Source organism: Cynocephalus volans, chromosome 2 (genome assembly GCF_027409185.1).
Source record: "Cynocephalus volans isolate mCynVol1 chromosome 2, mCynVol1.pri, whole genome shotgun sequence".
Taxonomy (NCBI): Eukaryota; Metazoa; Chordata; class Mammalia; order Dermoptera; family Cynocephalidae; genus Cynocephalus; species Cynocephalus volans.
Window position 1 is genome coordinate 217,408,840 of NC_084461.1, and position 23,319 is coordinate 217,432,158.

Consider the following 23,319-nt stretch of genomic DNA (forward strand, 5'->3'; position numbering starts at 1 on the left):
TTAGCAGAGGACAGTAAGTGACATCAGCACATCTAATTTACCTTAGTTTGAAATCTGATTTTTAATCACTGGGGAACTCAGGTTCTGAAGGGACAGGTGAACCAGAAGGCCAGGCCAGGTGATCACCGGGTCCTGCCCAGCAGAGATTATGTGAAACTCAAAATGCTACAATTCAGGTAGCTGGCTTGGGAAAGGTGTGTCGTTGTCCTAAAACAATGTATGTTCAGCCTTAGTTTAAATCTTGTCTTAAGCCAGAAGTTAGCTAAGCACCAAATAACACATATATAAAGACAAAGGATGCATAAAGGATGTGTGTTATCTCTCCAAAGCTCAAATTCAAGTTACTCTGCTTAAATTCAGTTCACCCTGCTGACCCTTCCAGGACTCCCTACTGCCCCTGACTACCTCCCCTGCTTCTTCCCCTGCTGGGGTGGATAAACCGCTGCCACTCGGGGAAGCAGAGACCACAGAGCAAGATAAGGTGCCTTACACACAGGTGCACCCAGCGAGGACGGGGCTGAGCGCACAGAGGTGAAACAGGCACTGGGGACCCCATGCAAGGCTGCAAAACCCTGACACGCACAGAGGAGCTGAGTGACAAGAAGACACAGACATAAGATGCAAAGACATGAAATGCAAAGACATGTTCACAGAGCAGCCAGAAAGGGAACCACGGAGGCCAGTCCCCCACCATGTAGTTCCAGCTTAGGAATCATATAACAACTGTAAAAAGGCACCTTTAACACAATCTGGAAATGTTAAGTATAGACAAGGAATTAAATGCCATTAGGAATTATCGTTAGCTCTGTCCTGTGGGCTGAGGAAGGGATGGTCATGAGAACAGCAGTCCTTGTCACAAGTTAGCAATACGGAGGGAAGTATTCACAAATGAATTGACAGCACATGGAACTTTGGTCTTAAAATGCTCAAACGAAAAAAAAAAAAGTGAAAGGAAAAACTAAATTAGCAAAATGTACAAAATTGTCAAAGCTCGACAATGGCTCCATGGGGCCCCAGTGCTATGTTCTCTACTTACATGTACACTTGAAATTTTCCATAATCCATTTTTGTCCTTTAAAGGCATCCACTGGATGGAATTACTTGAATCTTCAAGTTAATGGCTATTTAGTACTGGGATTTGGGGAAGTCCCCTGAAAAGTGATCTATTCCAAACAAAATTTTTAAGAATCTGATCATTTAGAATGAGTACTATTTTATTTTATTTTATTTTATTTTATTGTCTTTTTCGTGACCGGCACTCAGCCAGTGAGTGCACCGGCCATTCCTATATAGGATCTGAACCCGCGGCGGGAGCGTCGCTGCGCTCCCAGAGCCGCACTCTCCCGAGTGCACCACGGGCTTGGCCCAGAATGAGTACTATTTAAACATGAGTGATAATAATATTTTTAAAAATCGCTAAATTAAAAGATGGAAAAGTATAATTTGGCTTACCTACCCAAAGTTGTATTCTTCATACAGCCCCTTCACCTCCTTAAGCCAGGTATTAGAAAATAAAACACTGTATCTGCAGAAGCAAACAGCATTCCTGCATGTTTCCAGGTAGTTGCTCTCCTCTGGCCTGTTCCTGGCTTCTCGGGAGAGACCTGCTGTTAGCCTGCATGAGACAGAGCTCTGTGCTGTCCAGCGGAGGGGACCTTCGTCTGTCCTTCCTCTCTCCACACTCCAGAGCCTGGTAAGGGAAGCTGCTCCCAGTGTCCCTGGCTTGCTCAGGCCAACCCTTTACACCCCTGCAGGCCCAGTGAAGAGGAGCTGGACCCTCCGGGATGCCTGTGTATCCCAGGCCCAGGCTCACAGGCTGCAGCCCTGGGGAAGGGATTCCATTTCCCCTTGAGTAAGCCACTCACGGAATTAAAGAAGTAAGCTACTAAACGTACGTGATGTCCCAAATGAAAATTTACATTTAAAATTCAGTAAACTTCGCACAACCAGGATGGAGAAAATCGAAGACTGACCCCGCAGTTTGTAACTCTCATCCACAGCTGCTGGAATGGAAAATGGGACGACCGCTTTGGAAAAGAGCTGGCAGTTTCTCCAAACATTAAACATACACCTTCCCTGTGCCTCGGCCGTTCCACTCCTAGGTATTTACCCAAAAGAAAAGGAATGTATTGTTAGTTAATGAATGGATGACTGCTCATCAAAAAGGAGGAATGAAGGATAGAAACACCACAATACGAGCAAATATCGAAATCATCGTGCTGAGTGAAAGAACCATTGGATACCAGACATCACTGGTAGTGACAGGAAAACTTCTTTATCTTAATTACGCTGATGGTTCCAAGGGAGTAAACACTTATTAAAATTCATCTAACTGTATGCTTTAAATATGTGCAGTTTATTGTATATAAACAGACCTCAATAAAGCAGTTTAAAAATTTAGTACATTTTCTAGATCACACAAAGAAAAAAGAAGACATTCCTTTAAAAGAATCTGATCTTCAAAATAAAAGGAAGAGCAGGAGCAAGGCCATCGTAAGTGCAAACCAGCAGAAAGTCTTTCTGCAAGACCAGTTACTCCATACCCGGTGACGGGTGCTGGAGCACACACAGGGTTCTCAGTGTGGAACTACAGTTCCTCAGTCTGTAGCAACCTGCTAAGTTTTTCATCAGTCGAGAACTACATTAGTCCCAACTCTGTCTAAACAAAGACTTAATATTTTCCTATATTTGATCTTACTAGCTTCTAACTAAACCATGACATCCTCCAGGTCCAGGAAGATACATATGTCTCTGCATGCCCTGGAGATCTAGCATGTCCTTCCTCATGGTTTGTGCTCCATTTATGTAGAATTTAAAGTTTTACCCAGATCATGTATTCAAAGCTATCAAAATTTTTTATTTTTTTAAAAAATACTGCCCAACTGAATAGAACCAAAGAGACAACCCTGCGAGTGTCTGCATGTGCACACAGTCACAGACTGTCACTGATAGGAACTGCTTTGCAAGGATCAGGACCCCCCCAAGCAAAGCAAACAGGACACCCTGGGCACAGTGAGGTATATGACACACTCTTGGGCCATCGGTTTACATTCTTTAACACTTCAAGCACTTCTTGCATTCTGTGGGTCTATAGATAAGATGTAGCCAGGAAATGCCACCAGAGCCCAGGAACTTGTGATACAACCTCATCTCTTTAGCTTTCTTGTTAACCTTTCTGAAAGTTTCGAATCCTGACACTGCCACAGATGTCTTCACTTTTCCACACCTTTTCACTCTCTTTTCTGATCATTAAAAACAAAACAATTCCACTGGACAAACCTCTATTTCTGTGAGCTCTTCTTTGTGCAATATTTACAGCTCCCCCGGCCTGGCTGCAGCACAGGTCTGGAAGGCGTGTTATATTTAAGAACTGCTTCAGCAAAACCATTTTCAGAGAAGGCCTTTCGTAAAAATAAACCTGACTTATCTTAGCCCCACCTTACAAGTAGAACTAACTGCTCCTCCTGTTCTGGGTGTTCCCGAAGCACTTTGTATATATCTTTAGGACAGCATTTGTCATAGTTCTTTGTTTAGAGATCCGTCCTTGCTTCTATGTTATGGGCTTTGTCAGGGCAAGACAACCAAGATACCAGCACACAGATAAATTTCAATCAATGCTTATTTTAAAAAAATCACGAGCCAATTAAATAAATTTTAAAATGGTCCTACATGAGTAAAAATGGATCGTTTCATTTTTAAACCTCCATAATATGTAGGGGAGTGCGATAAAGATTTAACACAGAGATAATCATACATACATAAGATTTTAGTCTAGAGTTTGCCCTAAGATGTAAGATTAAATGAGGGCAAATGAAGATTTAAAAATTAAGTTTTGGCTTTACTTTGTCTTTTTTTCAGTCTGTTTTCAGTTTTGCTTTATAACCAAAGCATCATTTTACACAAGTTAAATATTTCATGTTTTTTTTGATCAACAACTTAAGACAACTTTTTTTTAGACAAATAATCATTTGCAATAAAATAATTAGATAAGTGACCCTGAAAGTATTTTACAGAATAGTTTTTGTTTCCTGCTAGATGTTTGCAAAGGATTTATAGCCGTTCTGATGCTGCTGATTACTCATGGCTTGGTGCTAAGTATAGCATACGAGCTTGTTTGCAATCTGGGCCTGACTGACTTCTTCCAAAGCAACTTGGCTAAACCATGTCAAATGCACTAAAAACATACATTTCTTTAAGAGGAAAATTTTGCAACAGAGAACAATTGTGCTCTATGTATACAGTTCTCTTAGACTAAATAGAACTCCTAGTCTGGCTTCCTTGAGAGCTGGAAAAACACCTTTATCAGTGCACATTTCAGTAATTGATGGGTGGTGAGCAACAGAATAGATGAATGAATAGATAATCTTTAGCCAGGACTGGATGTCTGAATCACTTGGGAGATCCTTGGAACACTCCTGAGTCCCACCTCATTCTGGCTCAATCATTATCTCACAGGGAGGAGCTAAGGTGTGTCTTTATTCAAAAGCTTCCCAGTGATTCTGACGCACACCCCTGGTTAACCACCCCAGGACAGAATCGGACCCTCATGTTTATTTAGGGAGACTCATTGTCAGTGTCTAGGCTGAGAGATCGTAACATTTACAGTCCAGGGTAATTTGGTGAGAGAAATGGGTGTCATTAGGAATTACACCAGGAAAAGGGGTATAACTGATAAAGTCCCAAACTGAGACATGTGGTCATTTTTCTGTACCTGAGGTTTTTTTTTTTTAAATGGTAGACTAAGTTGTCATCAGTTTGAGAATTTTTATATGCAACGCACACTTGTATAAAGGAAATTGCCACGTGAAGAAGCCCACCATTAGGAAGGTTTGTACCAGCACCAACTCCAGTGGGATTTGGTTATAAATGTCTCCTCTTCAGAGACTCCTCAATGTATCTTTTTAATGCACCTTCACTAGAGGTTCAACCAAGTTGCTTTGGAAAATGGCAGCCAAGCCAAGATGGCCCTGTGGTAGTTCTAAAACACAACTGCAAATGTCCTGTACTAATCTCTTCAAAAGGTGGGGCCTACCTCTCACCGCTGAGTGTAGGCTGGACTTAGTGACTTGCTTCTGGAAAACAGAATATAAAGCCAGTGACAGCGTGTGACTTTGACAGAAGGTCAAAAATGTTCTTGCAACCTCCTCCTTGCGCTCTCTCTGGGATCACCTGCTTGCAGGAAGCCGGCCACCATGTTGTGAGGACACTCAAGCAGGCATGCAAGGAGGTAAACATGGTGAAGAGCTGAGGCACCAACAAAAAGCCAGCAGCCACGAGCAACCATCCAGCCACTTTACGTGGCTCTAAGCTTGCCTGAAACCTCATGAGATAGCCTGTGTCTGAACCATCCAGCAAAGCCATTACCATGGTAAGCTGCCAAGTTCCAGGGAGCTCTGTGCTCCAGCAAGAGACAAACTCTACACCTACAGTCTTCAACTCGGCCACCCTTGTGAGCAGCCCATGCTGCTCACAAGGCACCTGCTACTTGGGGCTACATGTGCAGCTTGCTGCCTGTGCCGGCTCCTGTGATAATATTCTACATCACTACTGAGCTCTGACCACCTGCCTACGTGGGCTTAGGCTACACAGGGCCAGCCCAGAGGTGCCGTGGAGCCCAAAGCACCAAAGCGGACACAAGCAAAGCAGGCCACTTCATTTCTCTTCATCAGTGCGTGGACCATTCTCCATCAGAAAGGTGGGGGAAAATATCCACCCTGCATGAACTTGTCATGAGATTCAGATGAAAATGATGATGTTGGGAGTTGGAAAGCTGCAAAATGATGCAAATGTGTAATTATCATTAATAGACCCTATCCCTACACATAGGGAGGGGCACTGCACAGGTGTGGGCTCGTGGCCCTAAGCAAGCTGCTTAACCTCTCTGAGATGCAGCATCCTCATCTCCAAAACAGGGATGGTAACGGCACCTGCATATAGGTCTACTAAGGGGGTGAGTGACAGTGCATGGAATGCTCTCAGCACCACAGATGGTCTCTACTAGGCCCACGAGTCACCTCTGCCCTATTCAACGAGGCACCTGTGCTGCCCATACATGTGGCTCTCACAGCAATGTCCAGCCACTGTGAGTTTCTGGACCCTCGCTCGCTGCTCTCCATAGCAGGCTTACCCCTGCAGACAGGTCAGGACGGCTGTAGACACAGGCTGTGCATCTCTGACGCCCACAGCCCAGTTCATGGGCCTTGATTCCTTTCTACTTCATGATTACACATGTTCATGCTTGACTTAGATTTCAGACTCAAATTGTGGTTATTAAAGCATCGAGGACGCTTCTTCCTGAGCGTGTCACACAGCGTGTGGGAAGCGGCAGCATGCACCTTGGGCCGGGCCTGCATCCTGTCCCCGCTTGCTGGCCTCATGGGTAGAATAGGTGGCCGCCTTCTCATGGGCAGTTCTTGAAATAATGTGACAGATGGTGAGCCTGGCCCACCGGGGACCCAAGCTCCACCCCAGCCAAACTCACTCTCTCCTGTCACCTGCACCTCCATGAGGCCCTGACTCTGATCCTGCTGCTCCTGCCTCCTGGGAGACCCTCCTTCATTCCCCATGTTTTCAGTTAGACTCAGAACTGTCCTCAGGGCCCCCAGGGTCCTGTCCATGAGTATGTGAGGAGCACATGGCCAGGTTAGGAGAGTGCACTGGGCTGTGCGACAACTGGGCTCACATCTGGGGTTAACGCATCAACTCACTGCCCTGGTCTCATTGGTCGACCTCTCCGTGCCCCGTGTTCCTCATTTTTAACCTGGGAGGGAGACTCACACCCATTCCACGGTCATTGTTAGGAGTAATGAGGTGACTCCTACAAGGACTTTAATAGCACCAGGCTCCTGGAAACACCCAACACCATTTATTAATTGTTATTAAGTAGGATCTGGGTTGGGCAGAAGATCCACCTCTGAGCTTCCCAGGCCAGTCACTTTCATGGTCCATCTGTCCTCTATGAGACTGAAGCATCTGGAGGACAGAGCCCTTCTGGGCTCATCTTTTATCCTCTTCTCAGCACGCGCCACACTCAGTAGGAGTACTTGAGTGAATGAGTGAGTGCATTTCTTCAATCCCCATCCCGCCCCCACATCCAGCTCCGCGTTCCTGTCTGTCCAGGACACCGACCTCCCTGATATCCAGGTTCAAGGGTCACAGCCACACTCTCTCCTCCCTGTCCCCCCACCCCACCCCTGGGATGTGCCGAGCTGGGCTTCAGGTCATTGGCTCCATGGCTCCTTCAGTCCCACTCCCTCTGCTGGTGACAAGGCCCTATCCCTCAGGCCTGGGCTACTGTCTCGCTGGCTGTCCCCCCACTCTCTTCTTTCCTCTCTGGGTTCTCCCACACTCTGGTAGTTGTCTCAGAATAAGAACAAGCTTTGTCCACAAGTATGGCACTCTTTTCCTTGAAACCTTGACTGAGTCCCCAGGACTTCAAGATAAAACCCCAATTCCCCATTCATTGCTAGGCTGCTGCAATGTGGTCCCAAGCCACTGGTTTAGGCATCTAAGCCATTAGCCCCCCAGCTCTAGTCCCCCAAGCAGACAGTAAGTCTGTCCCTTCTGTTGGTCACTTGGTGGTGGGAATAGCCTCATGCTGTCCTCCATCCTTGGGCTTCCAGTCAAGGGGGCTGGTCCCCTCCTGTCTCTCATCCAGCCACATTTATCCAACTTTCAACACCCCCCCCGCCCCCCCAGTCAAAATCTGGCAAGCTCTGCCTCATCTCCCAGCTTCAAAGAGGTGCCCTGCTTGACAGTCACAGCCAGGGCCTTTCATCTTCTTGGTTTTGACGGGTCTCCTGCCCCAGGCTAGTGGCCGTGGGCTGCACATCTCCACAAACTCAGCCTACACTAGGAGCACTCATGACACAATCACACTGTCTGCCTGGATGACACAGGCCACGTCTGGCCCCACTCCCAGCTTAGTAAATTTGGAGGGGTCACATAAATGAAGCAATGGCAGCTTCATTCCCCAGCAGTTAAGTCTGATAAATTCTACTCCAAGACATTCTGCTGCTAAATTGACAAGATCATCATTTTTTTTCTAAAGAGTCACCATTCTGGTGATAACTGTGCTTTCAAAATATAGGAACTTAACCTGAGTTCTTTTTCACTCCTTGCTAATGAACTGCTACTACTATTTAAAAGAAGGCATCACACAGGGCACGAAGCAGAGCTATTAGAGTGTGTCACAGACCTCTCCCCCCTCCCCCAACTAGGCAGCATGGTGACTCATTTTCTGGCATGTGCTAAATTGTTGGCTCAATTTTCCCAATGCAATGCTGCGACTAGGATGACAATACACCACTCACAGGGTTGCCTCTCAGAAATAAGCTGCTGCTTGCATCACAGCAATGGAAACCTGTGTTTCACAAATTAGAATGTTTTAAAATATAACAGTAAATCAATGTTTTCCCAAGCCTTTTGATAACACAAACACAATAGACCATAATTTCAGATTTATGCTTTTACATTCAGTTGCAGAGTGCAGAGATATGTGTAAATATTTTATACACTTTTATAAAATCTGGGGACACAATATGCAGCCAAACATGGAATGAAAAGTCCACCATCTCTCCGCCTTGATCAAAACTGGGAAGTGGGTCACTGCGCACACCTGACTTCAGTGTCCATGACGGGACAGCCCCACGCAGTGAGAGGTGACGGGATGGCAGCCCAGTGCTGGACAGAAGGAACAGCAGAAACAGAGGCAGGTCAACCTCTTGTCATCATTGTCCTTTAGCAGAAGTGGACTCATTCTACAGGAACTGGTTCTCCCATAGTCCCCAGCCTTCCCTGTCCAATCTGTTACCTCCTCACTGGTGTGACCCACCTGGTCCTGGTGTAAAGTTGTGTCTACAACATCTCCCCAAAAGCAATTTATGAATATGAGCTATGACTTTTATTATATTTATTATTTTTATTACATATGATTTTATTATATTTATTTATTTCTATTGCTATTCTCCCATTTTAAACCAACAGATGTTGTTAGTTTCCTATCAAGGCAGCTCTGGCTACATTTCTACCATAAGAAAGCAGCACAGTAACAGTCATATTTCCTACTAGAAATGCAGTGCAAGTCCTTACAAAAAACAGACTTGGGATGGTGTTTCATGTCTCTTATACATTCTTGGTCCAGACTGGTGATTTATTGGTAGAAAAACAATAATAGAAAAATAATGAGAAGAAATAATAGGAGCTACCACGGGACAGGCGCTCTGCTGGATCTTTTGGCTCCCAGTCTCTCCAATTGTCTCATTAAGACCCTACAATCCAGGCATCTCCATCTCGGTCATGATGCACTTGGAGGACCAGGAGGCAACACAATCCCTCTGAGTCACACAGCTTTCGGTGGCAGAGGACGGACACGAAGGCTTTGTCTTTCCACCCCCATTTTGTAAATTGACACCCTCACGAGGCATGAACTGGGTGTGCTTCTCAGAGCATCCTCACTCCCACCACATAGCACCTTCCACCACACAGTACCTTCACGCAGAGAGGTGCCGTGCCTTCTACCACCTTCTGAAGACGAAGAGGGACACGCCTTGTGGAAATTTTTTTTTTTTCTCAATTACATGTCATTTCCACATATTTAAAATAAATGAAAACACATTTCCATACCAATGAATATTGAGCATTATAAACACACTGCCCTGTCCAAGTAAAAATGTTATGCAAATGATGTACCCCTCACAGGCACATGGGGCGGTCATCGAAGCCAGCCCAGTTTAAACCCAAGCCATCCATTACTTCCCATTAAGTGCTTTGGTTAAAGCCTTTCCCTGACTGTAAGAACACTGTATAATTCTGAACTGAGAAAATGAAAAGTAACCATCGAGAAAACATTCAAACATACAATTTTCCTCTGGGGTCGCCACTGAGACACCTTGCCCAAAGAGCAATGTTTTCCACAGACCAGCAGTTAAAATAAAAGAGATAAAAGGTGTATTCTTACCACCTTGCATATGTCATTTAAAACAATCAGTTATAACAGACAGAAAGAGAGGATTCCATATAGAGAAGTAAAACATCATAAAGAGGGACAAGTTATTTCTGCGAGAGTGATTAAAACCAAGTTTAAACAAACAAAAGCAAAGAGATGTTGGGATATTCCATGTGCGTAGACCCTGGGAGAGCTAAGAACACATGTGGGACACTGATGACACTAAAAAGCCCCCAAACTGGGTGCCAGGTGAGTGCTTAATACACTGTACTTGACGGATGAAGACGGCCGTGGTTTCCCACCAGTGTCTCTGCTGTAAGATGTCACACAGACCAGTGCAGCCCAGGAGGCGCGGCAGCACCAGGCATGACAGGCCACCAGGCAGTTCTGAGGGGCCTCTCACCCCGGACCCCACCTTCCCACACTGAGCTTCTCCCTGCTGGAGGACGCCGGCCTCTGGAAGCCCCAGGAGCCCCCACCCTGCAGGGAAGAGGTGGGTATAGAGTTGGCCAGTTTGTCAGTGAGGCTCGCAGCTCTGGGCAAGGGCCACCCAAGTCACCCCCAAGAACACGCAGAGAGCAAACCTGTGAGCGTGCGTCCACGTAGCTTCTACTTTGGAAGAAGCTCACTTACTGGGAAAAGCAGAGCTCTGTGCTTTCATCAAATTAATCAGCACAAGAGACTGTGAGCTGAGTCAGCCTCTATTACAAAAGGGGAGGCTTCTACATGTTCATTAATTCATAAACCAGGATCAATGCTGACATCTTGCTGGGGAGGGCGGTGATTCGACTCCTTGTGCTAATTCATAAATGCTTTTGTGCTCAACGACAGCTGAATTTGGTCCTCTCCTATCACACACCACATATTTCTTTCAAAAATTAAATCCTACCTGAGAGCCTCAGGAGTTCTGCATCCAGTACTGTTACGACCCAACAGGTAACATGATGCGTCTCCCACATGAGGAAGGAATCCCGTGATGCTTGCCAGCAGGCTGTTTCCTCAGCAAAAGCCTGCAGGAGGACGACATCACTGCCACCCTGCAGGAAGCCAAACAGCGGCTTCCGGAAAAGGGACTTGGGAAACTGAGTCCCGCATAGTAGGATGATCACAGGATGAGGGGCTGATACTGCACAGAGCTACGTGACAATCTCACCTCCAAAGCAGAGAGGACAGTGCTGTCCTACCAACTCCAGAGGGTCCCGATGGGAGAGCACACCTCCCGGTGCAGGATGAGCAAGCTGTGTCTGCCCCATCAGCTAGAAAATGACACCATCACCAATGACGAAAACACAGAAATGAGGCAAGTCCTTACAAAGAGCATTTTAGTTTCCCCACTTTAGAAAAACGTATAACAAAAAAAATTCCAAAAATGCAAAACATATGTTAAGTAAAAACTTGACAAATAATAAGCATTCCAAATTGAAATATTTTTCAATTTAAATTAGTCTAGTTTCCAAACTACCTTTCATTACTTTTCTGAGTGTGAAATTCACACACTATCCTCATTTAGGACAGATTCTTTGACTATGGATCACTATTAAAATCAGCCAATTATATCTGAGAAGTGGTAAAGGGTAGTGATTTTGTGGGGTGGTTAAAACAGGAGAAACAGTCAGACTTCATTACCCCAATTTACATCTGTTAAGTCAAATTGGGTGATTTGGGCTCTTGTAAGAGAACTATAATTTATTCTTTATATGTGTGATGTTGTTAGAACATTGCTAACCATTATGATGTAATAAGTGCTTTAGGACAAGAGTAGGAGGGAGAGAGTTTTTAGTTCTACCCAAAACTAATTCTATATGATAATTATAGACAGCAAGATAGATGGGCGGGCGACGGACAGGAGATCTTGGCAAGGAGCTAGTCTGGTGGCAAATGTCTAGATTCTGGCTACAGTCAATCAGTCTTTTTCCAAGCCCGTTAGTGGTTTGTTTATTGAACATTAACGGATTTTCCTTTAATTAGTAGGGTTCTAGCCAACAAAACTATATATAGAGACTAAAAAATAGCCGCATGAATAAAAGTATACACTTTTGCTACATTATTACTCCTACCCTAGACTATTTTTAAATACAATCCCACACCATTAAGTTTGACAAACAACTGCCAGAACTGATTTAGGAATGTGCTGCTTTGCCAAGTGCTGGAAGTTAGCTTTAACTTCTCGCCCACTCCCACAACCTGCACACACACACCATGCACACAGGGCCCATTTTCCCATTGACTCCCTTAACCTTAGTTTACCACTTAAGTGTTTAATTGCTAAAGCTATTTACATGTAATTGCAAAGCCAATACAGTTGGTATTTCTCCTTTTCCAGTTCTCTGACCCCTAAGGCCATACAGAGCATTTAAGATGAGACCAGAGCTTTGCAGAGGCTCCCCCTCATCTGAAGCAAGCTCCCTCTCTCTGGCCCACCTTCCTCCTCTAAGACTGGTTACCACCGGCCTTCGAGAAGACAGTCTGAATGTTACTTCTACCCCCTGGACGTCTGGGGATGCAGGCTAGGTAGGTCAGCACTCTCCTGGACACGGGTGGGGGTCAAAAGTCTTCACCTTCTCCTCTGTGCTTAGGGCTGGCAGGGAGACTGTGGTCAGGAAATGCCAGCTGTCAAGCAGCAAACAGGCCTATGTCAAGTCGACCTGAGGACACACTATGGAGCCCTGGACCATTTCCTGTGAGTTATGCTCAGAGCAGGCTAAGGAGACGTTTTCTAGCAGAGGCCAGCAACTGTCAGGGGCACCCTTCCCAAGAAACGTGAGGTCTTCCCAGGACCCTGGAGGGAGGAAGAGGAGCCGCGTACTCACCACAGCCACGCACCCTATCTGTCCACCTATGCCTTAAGCTCCTCCCAGCCCTCGCCAGAGTGAGAATCACCATCACGTTGGACAAGGTCTCTGCTCTCCGTCTCCAAGCTGCTCTTGTCATGACCATGTGATTAAGATGGGGCCAATGGGACAAGAGTGAAGGGACACGTGCGACCTGTGGGTCAGGCCCAGAAGGAAGAGGCACACACCCCCTCCACCTCCCCTCCTCAGGCGGGGCTGGAACAGATGGGGGCACGTCGGCCATGGCAGGGCAACAAGCAGAAAGGGGCAGGTCCACAATAATGTAGCACCTCAGTGCCAGCCTGGGACCAACAGCATGGACTTTCAGCTAGGAGAGAGAAACAATCAATTCCTCTTTCAACCACCATCCGTTTATGTTCTTCAAAATAAGACATCTAACACCTCCCGAATCTGCAGAGAAGTGGGTCGTGTGGCTGGCACGCCAAGTCAGAGCATATTGGGTAGAAATATTTTAGTGCTGATGCAGCCGTCTGTTCTCATGCAGTCTGGCACAAAGGAGATGAAGGAGCAATTTAAGAAAAAGTAGACTTTTTTGAAAGAGAGATCTATAATATTCGGGAAACACTTTGAGTCATATGATTTTAGAAGTGCCAAGAGTCTTAATATCATCTTATTCAACTGTCTCCACTAACAGAGCATTCACTGAATCTAACTGTATATCAGATGCCACAGAGCAATGACACGAACACATCATCATCCGAGGAGCTTAGAATTCAGTAGGCCAGGGAGACAAGTAAGTGTAAAATCATAATCTCCCAAAGGAGGGTTTCCAGCAGGGAGGCAGGGGCCAGGAGACAGCTAGTCCCTCTGGGGACCATGGGCAGAATCCTGCAGGCCTTGATGGGAAGCACCAGCTGCAGCTTTCTGTAAAGGATAAGAAAGGCCCTGAGGTCAAAGAGAGAGAACGTGGGTCCCAGGAAGGGAAGCTGTGGTGGCAAACAGAGGAAAGTGACAGAACCAGGGGCCTGGCCTCCCATCAATGTGGAGCCATGGGCTATAGGTAGCTATCTAAATTTAAATGGACAGAAATTACATAAGGTGAAAAACTCAGGTCCTCCATTGCACCAGCCACATTTCAAGTGCTCAGAACTCCTGTCCTGGACAGCATGGACATGAAACTTTCTCATCCTTGCAGACAGGGTTACTAGATGACACTGGGCTGCCTGAACACACAGGGGCCCTGCCAGGATGGGCCTCTGGGCTACACTAAGGAGGGTGAATATAATTGTGCACAACTGGCACCAGGCCCCAAATCTTCTTACTCCTGAGCCAATGTTCTTTCCATGAACCCTCCCTGTCTGCCTTTCACAGGAGAAAGTCAAATAGGATTAACAAACAAGCAGAACATTTTAAATAAGGGAAAGATACCCTGCCTGGCCCAGGAAGCCACTTACCCCCTTGTCTGTGCCCAGTGCAGTTGTGGGCATGTCCATGTGTGTCCATGGAGAACGGAAGGGGTGCCCCTCATGAAGAAGTGGGGACAGTGACGAGCCAGGACTCCTGGTTCATCTAGTCCATCTTCAGGGATTCATACCACTTGTTTTTAAGGAATAAAACTTCAGTAATTTCTCTAAATTAATCAGTTTCTTTAAAAAAGGTATCACTTGGTTTGGTGGAAGTGCAGAACAGATCTACAAAAATATTTGTGCAAAAGCGTTTGTGGTCTGGGCATCTGTCTAATCAAATGTGCCTAAGTAAAATACATTTTGACAGTTGCTTAAAAAACTTTTTCTTTTTTTTCATTTTTTTAATAGAAGCATTTTGGTCGGGGAACTCTTTTAATTGGACTTGGCCTGTAGAAGATGTGGTCCTGGAGAGCTGCCACTAACCACCTGATGAGGGAGACCAGATGGATGCATATTAAAGGCCTAAGGCCATGGTGCATCTCCCTGCTGGGGAATGGGCGTCTTTCGCGAGAGGGGCTTGCTCAGAGCCATGGGGATGGCTCCGGAGACAGGCAGAAGGAAATACATGCATTATTGGAGACTGCACCAGAGTCCACAACAGCAAAGTCTCGTCTAGACGAACAGCATCAGGTTTTAAAAGTGATGACTATCATTAGCTTTGTAAAAAGCAACTGAAACCATACAAAGTATACATGAGAGAAAAGTTTAATACTACTCCAGGAACAGACACGTGAAAAATAAAGAATTACAGAAACATGAAGGAAAAGTGATATATGTGCTACCCATCAATTCAGGTGACGAAAGCCAAAAAGTGGCCCTGAATGACACAGAATCCTGGAGTGACACGGTGGAAGCAAGAAAACACGGGCATGAGAAGAGGGAGGGGCGGGAACCAAAGTCTACGATTCACTTCAGTGAAAATCATGAAAGTGTAAAAAGGCATATTAGCAATGTCTTAATATATACGAATACTATGAATCAAGATTTAAATGTTTTAAGTAGAGAAAAGTACAAAGATGAAAATATGTAAATGACTTTGGTGGGTCATGAAATATCAAATCTATGTTCTGCTATAGTATAAAGTAACTGAAAAAAATGTAACTAAAATTAACTGTCACATAAAATTCACAGAACCCACAATTAAACATGGATGGAGAAAGATCGAAGGGATGTAGGGAAACACCACATAAACACACTAACTCTCTGTTACATGCTCTTACCAAGTTCAAGTCTAAATTAGAACTAAGTGTTACTATATTTCAGATTTGCACATCCTCGATTCGCACATCTTCAATCTAAACACTACTTTGGTACCAACTACTTATGATCATTTGCAAAATTAAATTTAATCATAAGTTTAATAACAAAGCACAAAAGCGTAGAAACCTAAACTTCTCACTTTTTAAAACTTCTGATAAACTGCAAAATTAAAGTTAATCATAAATTTAATAACAAAGCACAAAAGGCCCAGAAACCTAAACTACTTATTATACTGTATAGATATAGCCTATAATCATTGTCTTCTTAATAATTATGGAAGCACTCTTGGGTACACACAAATTATGTGTCCATTTGCCAGGTCCCAGAAGAGGACCACAGAATCCAGATCTGCATTTACGTGGAGGCTATTGCTCCACCTGCATCAAGGTCCTACCCAATAACAACCCACTGTACTTCTGCTCTGGAGAAGCGCCTGCAGGCTGGAGTTCCTGCAGGCAGGAGGGACTCAACAGTTTACAAATATCTTTATGTCAGATTTTAATCATACTTCAGTCCCATCATCCTTACACAACCACAAAGAAATAATAAAATTCATTATTTTATTTATTTGATATTGTGACAAGGACATCTCCAACTCCTCTTATTAATAAAAATTATGATTACAAAAGAATAAAAGTTCTGGGCCTACTCTCCACTTTACATCTAGCAGTCCCTAACATTTACTTTCTTAATTGAACTGCCAAAATAAAGAGTAGCTCAGAAGTATCATCTTCTTAACAAATTGCTCTAATTTGATGAGCAAAGTTTCATGTAACAGATGATTATACATGCTCTTGTTAGCCCAAAGCAAAAAGGCCGAGAAACCTAAACTTATTACCGTGTGCAGTTGTTAATATTTCCTTAATATTTTTGTATGCTTATAAGGATTTCATACAGAATGGCATTGTGCTGGCCCGTGTTAACTATCAAAAGTAGCTGGCCTTCTATACTTAATATAATGTTGGTTGTTCACAGAACTAGAGTAGTTCAAGTTACCCACATCAATTAATTTTTAAAAATTTATTTCTTGTTCTAATAACTTGATTAAATAAATACAAATGTATGCAGAGAAATCAATAATAGCTATGTCTACGTGAAGCTCACATGCTGATGAAATTGATTAGCAAGCTTCCACTGATTTTTACATAAGCAAACTGCTTGAATACAGCCATTGATTAAAGGCACCATCTTCTCTGACATTTCATGTTATGGGAGACTATTCTATTCTACAGAAATATGTGTTTCCTCCACAGGAAAACAAAACAAAACAAAACACCATTCTGCCAAACCCCCAAACTGCTGTCTTTTATTCATACAGGTTCCAAAGGGAAATTTAGCCTTTTGCTCCATAACAACTATTGGGATGGATCCCACAAATACTCAAACGAATGAAAAGTAAACAGGTAAATTTAAAGTATGGACTTAAATATATCTTAAAATTTCGCCAAAAGGCAACTTGCCTTTGTATTCTAGAACATTCTGTCAGTGATTACACTTCAATTGAGCTTTAAAACCCTCCTAAAAGTCAGATCAAGTCTGACTTGTTAGTTTTGCATACAGCATTTTTTAAAAAATACTTTTCCAGGCAGTTATAAAGGCATATAATTTCAATGCAAGAAAAAATTTATATTTGTGTTCTTAACAAAGATACCTAATAACTATTAACAATTTAGTCAGACATACAATCAGTGAATTTACATTCACCAACCTATCCTTCCCTTCAGCCATCCTCAGGAAGGGCTTTCATAGCCGCAATTTATAATGTAAAATCTCCTTATTTCTTTGTGCCCAGCCCAGCCCATTTCCACACAACGCGAGGAACGGGTAGCTTCAGTCAAGAATGATGAGTTCATCACATCAGTTGCTTGCTATAATGTGGAAAAATGATAGCTTACTAAAAGTTTGATTTTATAACCAACCTTTGCAGTATCGGATAGAAACACATTTCCCTCAAGCACATCACAAACATGGCCTTATTCTCAAACAACAGAGAAGCCCTTACAGAGAAAAGGAAACAGTAATTTCAGTGAAGAGACAACAGAATCCAATTGCCACCAATAATGAACTAAAGCCAGAGATGTTTATAAGTTAAGTGACAGACCCAAATTATATAAAATATTTAAAATCCTAACACCATTTCTTTCCTCAGATTTTAACCAAAATAGTTTATTATTAAACACATAATTCTTGTCTAAAAAATACAAACACATTGATAGTTTCTGATGCCACTTCTCTGAAAGGACTAACAAATGAGAAACTAATTGGGAATAACTGAAGTTAAAAAGAAAATGTCTACATTTCTTGGACAAAGATGTTCAAACAAGCAAATCAGGTGCTGTGAATCTAAGTGTCAAAAACAACAATAATAACAATTTCATGTTTTGTTACATATCCATAGCGAAACTTTTCCCTTGCAACCCAAATGTGAAGACCAACCAGAGCCCTGCAAAGCACTGTGAGAAGGCCCACTTTGGTCCATCTCTGGGCTACATGGTACCAAGCTGGAAAGACTGTCACAGGTTTAATTAGGATCCCTCCTTCCACTTCTATGATCAGATTCCCTTAAGGGATTTTACGGATACACTTTGGTTGTAATGTCGCAGGCCTCTTAAATGTTATCTTTTTCATATTTATTTATAATGTGATAGTGACAAAATAATTCAGTCTCCTTAAACAGGCTTATTTAATAGGCTATCAAAGCCACAGATTTAAAGGTAATTCTGTTTCGCATTTCCCTATGTTATTTTGGGGTGCCCATTACCATGAAAAATGATTTCCCACATTTATTTTCTTTTGGGGGGAATCTGCTTGCTCAAAGGGAATTACGTAACTACCACTAAGTGCGCTGCAAAAAGAAAAAAAAAAAAGTTCTTTTTAACATTCCTCGGCTTCAGGCTTATTGGATTTGCTAACCTGGATCACTTTTTCCTGGCATTAAAAGGAGAGTTTTTTTTTTTTTTTTTTTTTAAAGAGTCAATTTGAAAATCTTTTACACACTTGGGCCACACGACCGCCCATGGGCATATGGCAGGGTGAGTCAGAGGGACACAACTGCAGAAGAAAAGAGATTTGTTGTCCCCAAAGCTGGTTGTTCAAGTCCAGTTGCCATAGCGGAAAGTGGGCCCATTCCGTAAGCAGGTGCAGGGCCCACCCCAACCTCTCATTCCATTTGCACGACTCACAGCACACTTGCTGCTGGCAGGCCAGAGAGGTCGAAGGTCCGCAGCACGCCCGCTGCGATCTATGAGGTCCCCAGAGCTGCGGGACTCCCGGCCCAGTAAACGCGGCCTGGCTGGGATGGGCACGGTTCAACCTGGCTCCGGCGCCGGCTAAAGGGCATGACTGTTTGTTCCTCTTTCTGCGAGTAAAATCCTGAACGTGACATGCAATCCCTACACGCAAGGTGTGGGCATGGCAAACGGAAACCCGGAAAGGTCTGGGCAGAAGTAGGATCGCCGAGAGCCGGCCGCTGCGGGTCTGCACCTGGCGCCGGGTCCCTCCGCCGCCGCGCCCCATACCCTGTCGCGGGAAACCCGGGAACAACGGCAGAGCGGGCGGGGCGGGGCGGGGGACGGTTGTCACGAAAACCTCCAGGCAGTGCCCTCGACACTCAGCTCCGCGAACGGCCCGAGGCGGCCTTCGAAGTCCCGGAGCCCTCTCTTCCATGCGGCGGGGCTGGAGCGGACGGCGGGGCGGCTGCCGCGGCCCGGAGAGGGGTGACTGGACTGGGACACGGGCAAGAGGCGAGCCGGGGACGCCGCTGGAGACGGAGGCCCGGGGTTCCCCTCCTCCTCCCGCCCCCCAGGACAAACTCTCGGAAGGGGCTGAGGAAGCCTTGGAACTGGGTGGGGGCGACGCCCGCGGGGACCCCGAAAGGCTCTGTCACGCAAACACACTCCGCGAAAAGTGCGCCCGGGCCTCGGCCCGACTCGGTCACCTGGGAAACGACCCGGGCTCCCCAGGTAATCGGCCCCCGCCACCCGCCACCACCGGCAGCACCGGCAGGTCCGAGCCCAGCGCAGCCGCGGCCCCCGCCCCGTTCGCCGCTTACCCGGTGGGGGGCTTGGCCGCCGAGGCGCGCGGCGCGTCCATGGTGCGGCGGGCCGGGGGCGCGGGCTCGACCGAGTCAGGCGCTGGCTGCGGCCGCCGCCGCCGCCCTCATTCACTTTTTCCGCGCTGACCCATCGTCCTCCCACGCGGGCCGGCGGAGGACAGCGGCGGAGCCGAGAGGACGGAAGGGGCTGGCACCGTCCCGGGCGGGCGGGGGCGCCGGCCGCGCGGGGAGGGGCTGGCGGCGGCGCGGGGCGGGGGCGCCCGGAGCAAGGTGCGCCGCGCCCCCGCCCCGGCTGGCTCCGCCCCTGCCCCGCGCGCCCCGGAAAGGGGGCGGGTGGCACCTGCGCCCCGGGCCGACGCCCCGCGGCCGCCGCACCGCGCCTCTTGCCTGCTCCACCACCCCCGGGGCTCGGGTGGGGACCCTGAGGCCGGCCCCGCCCGGGGGTAGGAGCGGGGAGCGGGGAAGCGCCTGGCAGCGGCCGGGCGAGGGCGAGGGCGAGGGGGGCGCCCGGGTCGGGGAGCACCGCGGTTGGGGGATGAAGAGAGAGTGTCTGGTGCCGCTCGCTCGGCCCTGGAACCCAGCTGAGCCTTTATCCGCGCAACAGATATCTAGTGCGTGGGGTCTCCAAGTGACAAAGGGAACATGTCAGAAATGGAGATTGGGGGCCCCGCCCGGTCCTGCGAAATGAGAAACCACGGGAAACCGCGCTGGAGCGCGGCCCGGCCGTGCGAACGAGAACTCCGCTCAGGTTTGCCAGCCTCGTCTTCTGGACGCTCCTGTGTCACCGCCCTGCGACTCCAGGGAGGCACGGTGGCAGACATGCCGGCGGGGAGCCCACGCTGGGGTCCAGGGCAAGTCAGCCAGAGGTCCCTGATCTGCCCGAACTTCACCTCCTCTCTCTTCCCAGTCCCCCAGCCCTGTGTGGTAATGAAAGTCCGACCTATAAAAATAGCAGGTCCCAAGGACTAGAATGAAAGGCCAATAAGGTGCAAGATCAAGCGAGTTTGCATAGCGATCAGCCTTGGCGGTGGTGCGCCCCTTGGGATCCTGTAATTGGATGAGGTCCCACCCAGAGGCCTGCAGCGCCTTTCTCCCTCTGATCCCCAGCTTTCTCCTTAACCAGGAGAGGACGGAGACCCGTCTAGAAACGAAATGTTAAGTCCTTGCCATGGCCCTGAAGGCCTCGGGTGCGCAGGCAGTGGCTCCCACCCGGAACAGATGTCCTGCCTCTCCACGTGGTTTCGAGCTCACTGCCCTGAGGCGCGGCCTCCCATCCCTGTCCCAGTGCCCGGAGCACTATCCCACCGCAGGGCCTCTCACCGGGATGGTCCTCCACAGTGCTCTCCTCCTGCCCCTTCTCATCCGTGGTCTCTGCCCTGATACCGGCTCCCTGCAGAGGCCTCCTGAGCAGGCCCTCACTCTCAAGCCCTGATTGCTCCCCTTGACCTGCTTTATTTTCTTCTGAGCATTTTTCACTATGTGAAAAATAGTATATTTTATATTATATGTATTATTAAATATGTGTCATACTATATGTATATATTATATACATATATGTATTTTTGTCATTTATTTGCATTTAAATGTAAGTTTATTAATAAAGGAAAGTGTCTATGTATGTTTGTTTATATGTATGTAGACATTTTATTTATATTTATGTAAATATTGTACATACATAAAGATGGGTGTATACAATATATATTAATGGGATAAAATATATAAATAGAGACATGTCGTATGAAACACACATTTTGCTCATGCGTTTGGCATCAGTCTCTTCCCCTGGAATGTGACCTTATTGAACATTGGACGTCTGTCTGTGTGACTCATCCCTCTCAGCATCTAGGACACTGCCTGGCAGGGTGGAGTCAGTGCTGGTAAATAAAGAGTGCACTGAATGAATGAATCTCTAGACTCCTTCCAACCCTGGGTGGAGGTATCAGAGAGTCCCTCCCAGGATCTGGTGAGCCCCTCCTTGCTCTGGACACCAGGGTGGAACAGGGCAGCCTGGGAGAGGCCAGAGCTGAGAACTAGGTTAGGCACTGTCATCCCCAGGAAGCAGCTTATGGGCCACCCATAACCCACAGGTACGGTAAAGTCAACAGGAGGAAGTCTGGTGGGGATGTGGGCCCAAAGAAGCACAGAAGAGTCTACATTTCTAACAAGCTCCCAGGAATGCAGGGGCTGCTGGCCAAGGGACCGCACTTTGAGTAGCCAAGGTTTAGGATCAAACGCACTGGCTCTTCAGGCCTGATCCTCCACTTACTGATGGTATTGCCGAGAGGAAATTACTTCTCTCTGGGCTTTCATTTCCTCCACTGTAAAATGGAGATAATCAGGGGTGGATCCAGCTTTTGCAGGCCCTGAATCTTACACAATTATAAGGACCCTTAAAAAAAATAAAATAAAGCATACCATATGATTGATACAAATGTAGATACCACAGTGGACATTTGTGTTGAATGTGTTATGGACTGAATTGTGTCATCCCCCAAAATTGATAGGTTGAAGCCCTAACCCCTAATGTGACTATATTTGAAGATAGAGACTTTAGGGATGTAATTAAAGTTAAATGAAGTCATAATTGTATTGTGGAGCCCTAAACTGATAGGGCTGATATCTTTAAAGGAACAGGAAAAGACACCAGAGCTCACTCTCTGTCCTCCCGAGTTCAGAGGAGAGACCATGTGAGCACACAGTGAGAAGGCACCGTGTGTGACGCAGGAAGAGAGCCCTCACCAGACACCAATCCCAGTGGTGCCTTGATCATGAGCTTCCAGTCTCTGGAACTATGAGAAAATGAATTTCTGTTATCTCAGCCACCTAGTCTGTGGTATTTTGCTGTAGCAGACCAAGTAGACTAATGCAGGTTTAGAAAGTAAATCATTACACATTAGAACTTTTCAAAGCCAAAGTTCCACAACAAGTGAGCAAGTGATATAACAATAATTGTACCTCCTGGAGGTAAGAACAGCGTCAACCTCAGCAGTCCCAGGGTGCGGATTAAATGGGACGAGGCAGGTCAGTTACTTGGGCTGATGCCTGGCACTCGTAGGCGATCTGTTCTTTTTAGTTGTTACTATTCCGACTCTACTTTTACTTGCTTTGGGTGCATAGTTTTCTTCATAACAGCTGGAATCCTGGTTCCTGGAACAGTCCTTAAGCCAGAAACAAAAGCCAAACACCCACTGTTTTGTTCTTGCAGGTGTGCATGTCCCCTGAGCCGTGCCATGGCCAGGGGGTTGGTGGGTGCAGGAAACCCTCCAGAGCACTTGGGACTGAAGGGACAGAGCAGTCATGTGTCTAAAGTCTCTTTCACCAGCCGGCGTGCCTCTGTAACTCCTTCTTTGGCACGGAGGCCCTGTGTTTCTTAAAACCCAGGGGAAAATGTGAATTCTCCAGCCGAGGGAACTGCGGGTCACTTCACAGAGCCTGTGGGTGTGTACAAGTGTACCCGGCTCAGGTCTGCAATGCGAATTTAGGCCCAAGGAGACCCTTGAGGAAGGGCTTAGAGACCCCCATGTGTCCCTTCCACTCTCCCCATTACATTTTCGAGTTTGCTTTAAAGCAAGGACTGATAAATTCTCTTTCTAGAATAATGTTATTTAAAAGGACGTGTTTTACGTGGGGTCTTTAAACAACTACGGTAACCTCAAATAAATATGTGGAGTGTTTTATTTTTATCAAGATGTAATTCTCTTGCCGTCAAACTCATCTCTCTGCAGAGCACAATTCAGCGGTTTTTAGTATATACGTAGAGTTGCGCAAACATCACCAACATCTAATTTCAGAACATTTCCA

At 46.2% G+C, this 23,319-nt stretch overlaps 1 protein-coding gene across 4 annotated transcripts in view; it reads right to left on the minus strand.

Moving 5' to 3' along the window:
• Positions 1-19,768, minus strand: part of COBL (cordon-bleu WH2 repeat protein) — a 295,923-nt gene extending 276,155 nt beyond the window's left edge. For all 4 annotated transcript variants that reach the window (XM_063088248.1, XM_063088250.1, XM_063088249.1 and 1 more), the window contains exon 1: positions 19,516-19,768. In XM_063088248.1, coding sequence (XP_062944318.1) covers positions 19,516-19,556 — 41 coding nt within the window. In that variant the 5' untranslated portion in view covers positions 19,557-19,768. The remainder of the gene's footprint in view (positions 1-19,515) is intronic.
• Between the last annotated feature and the right edge of the window lie 3,551 nt (positions 19,769-23,319).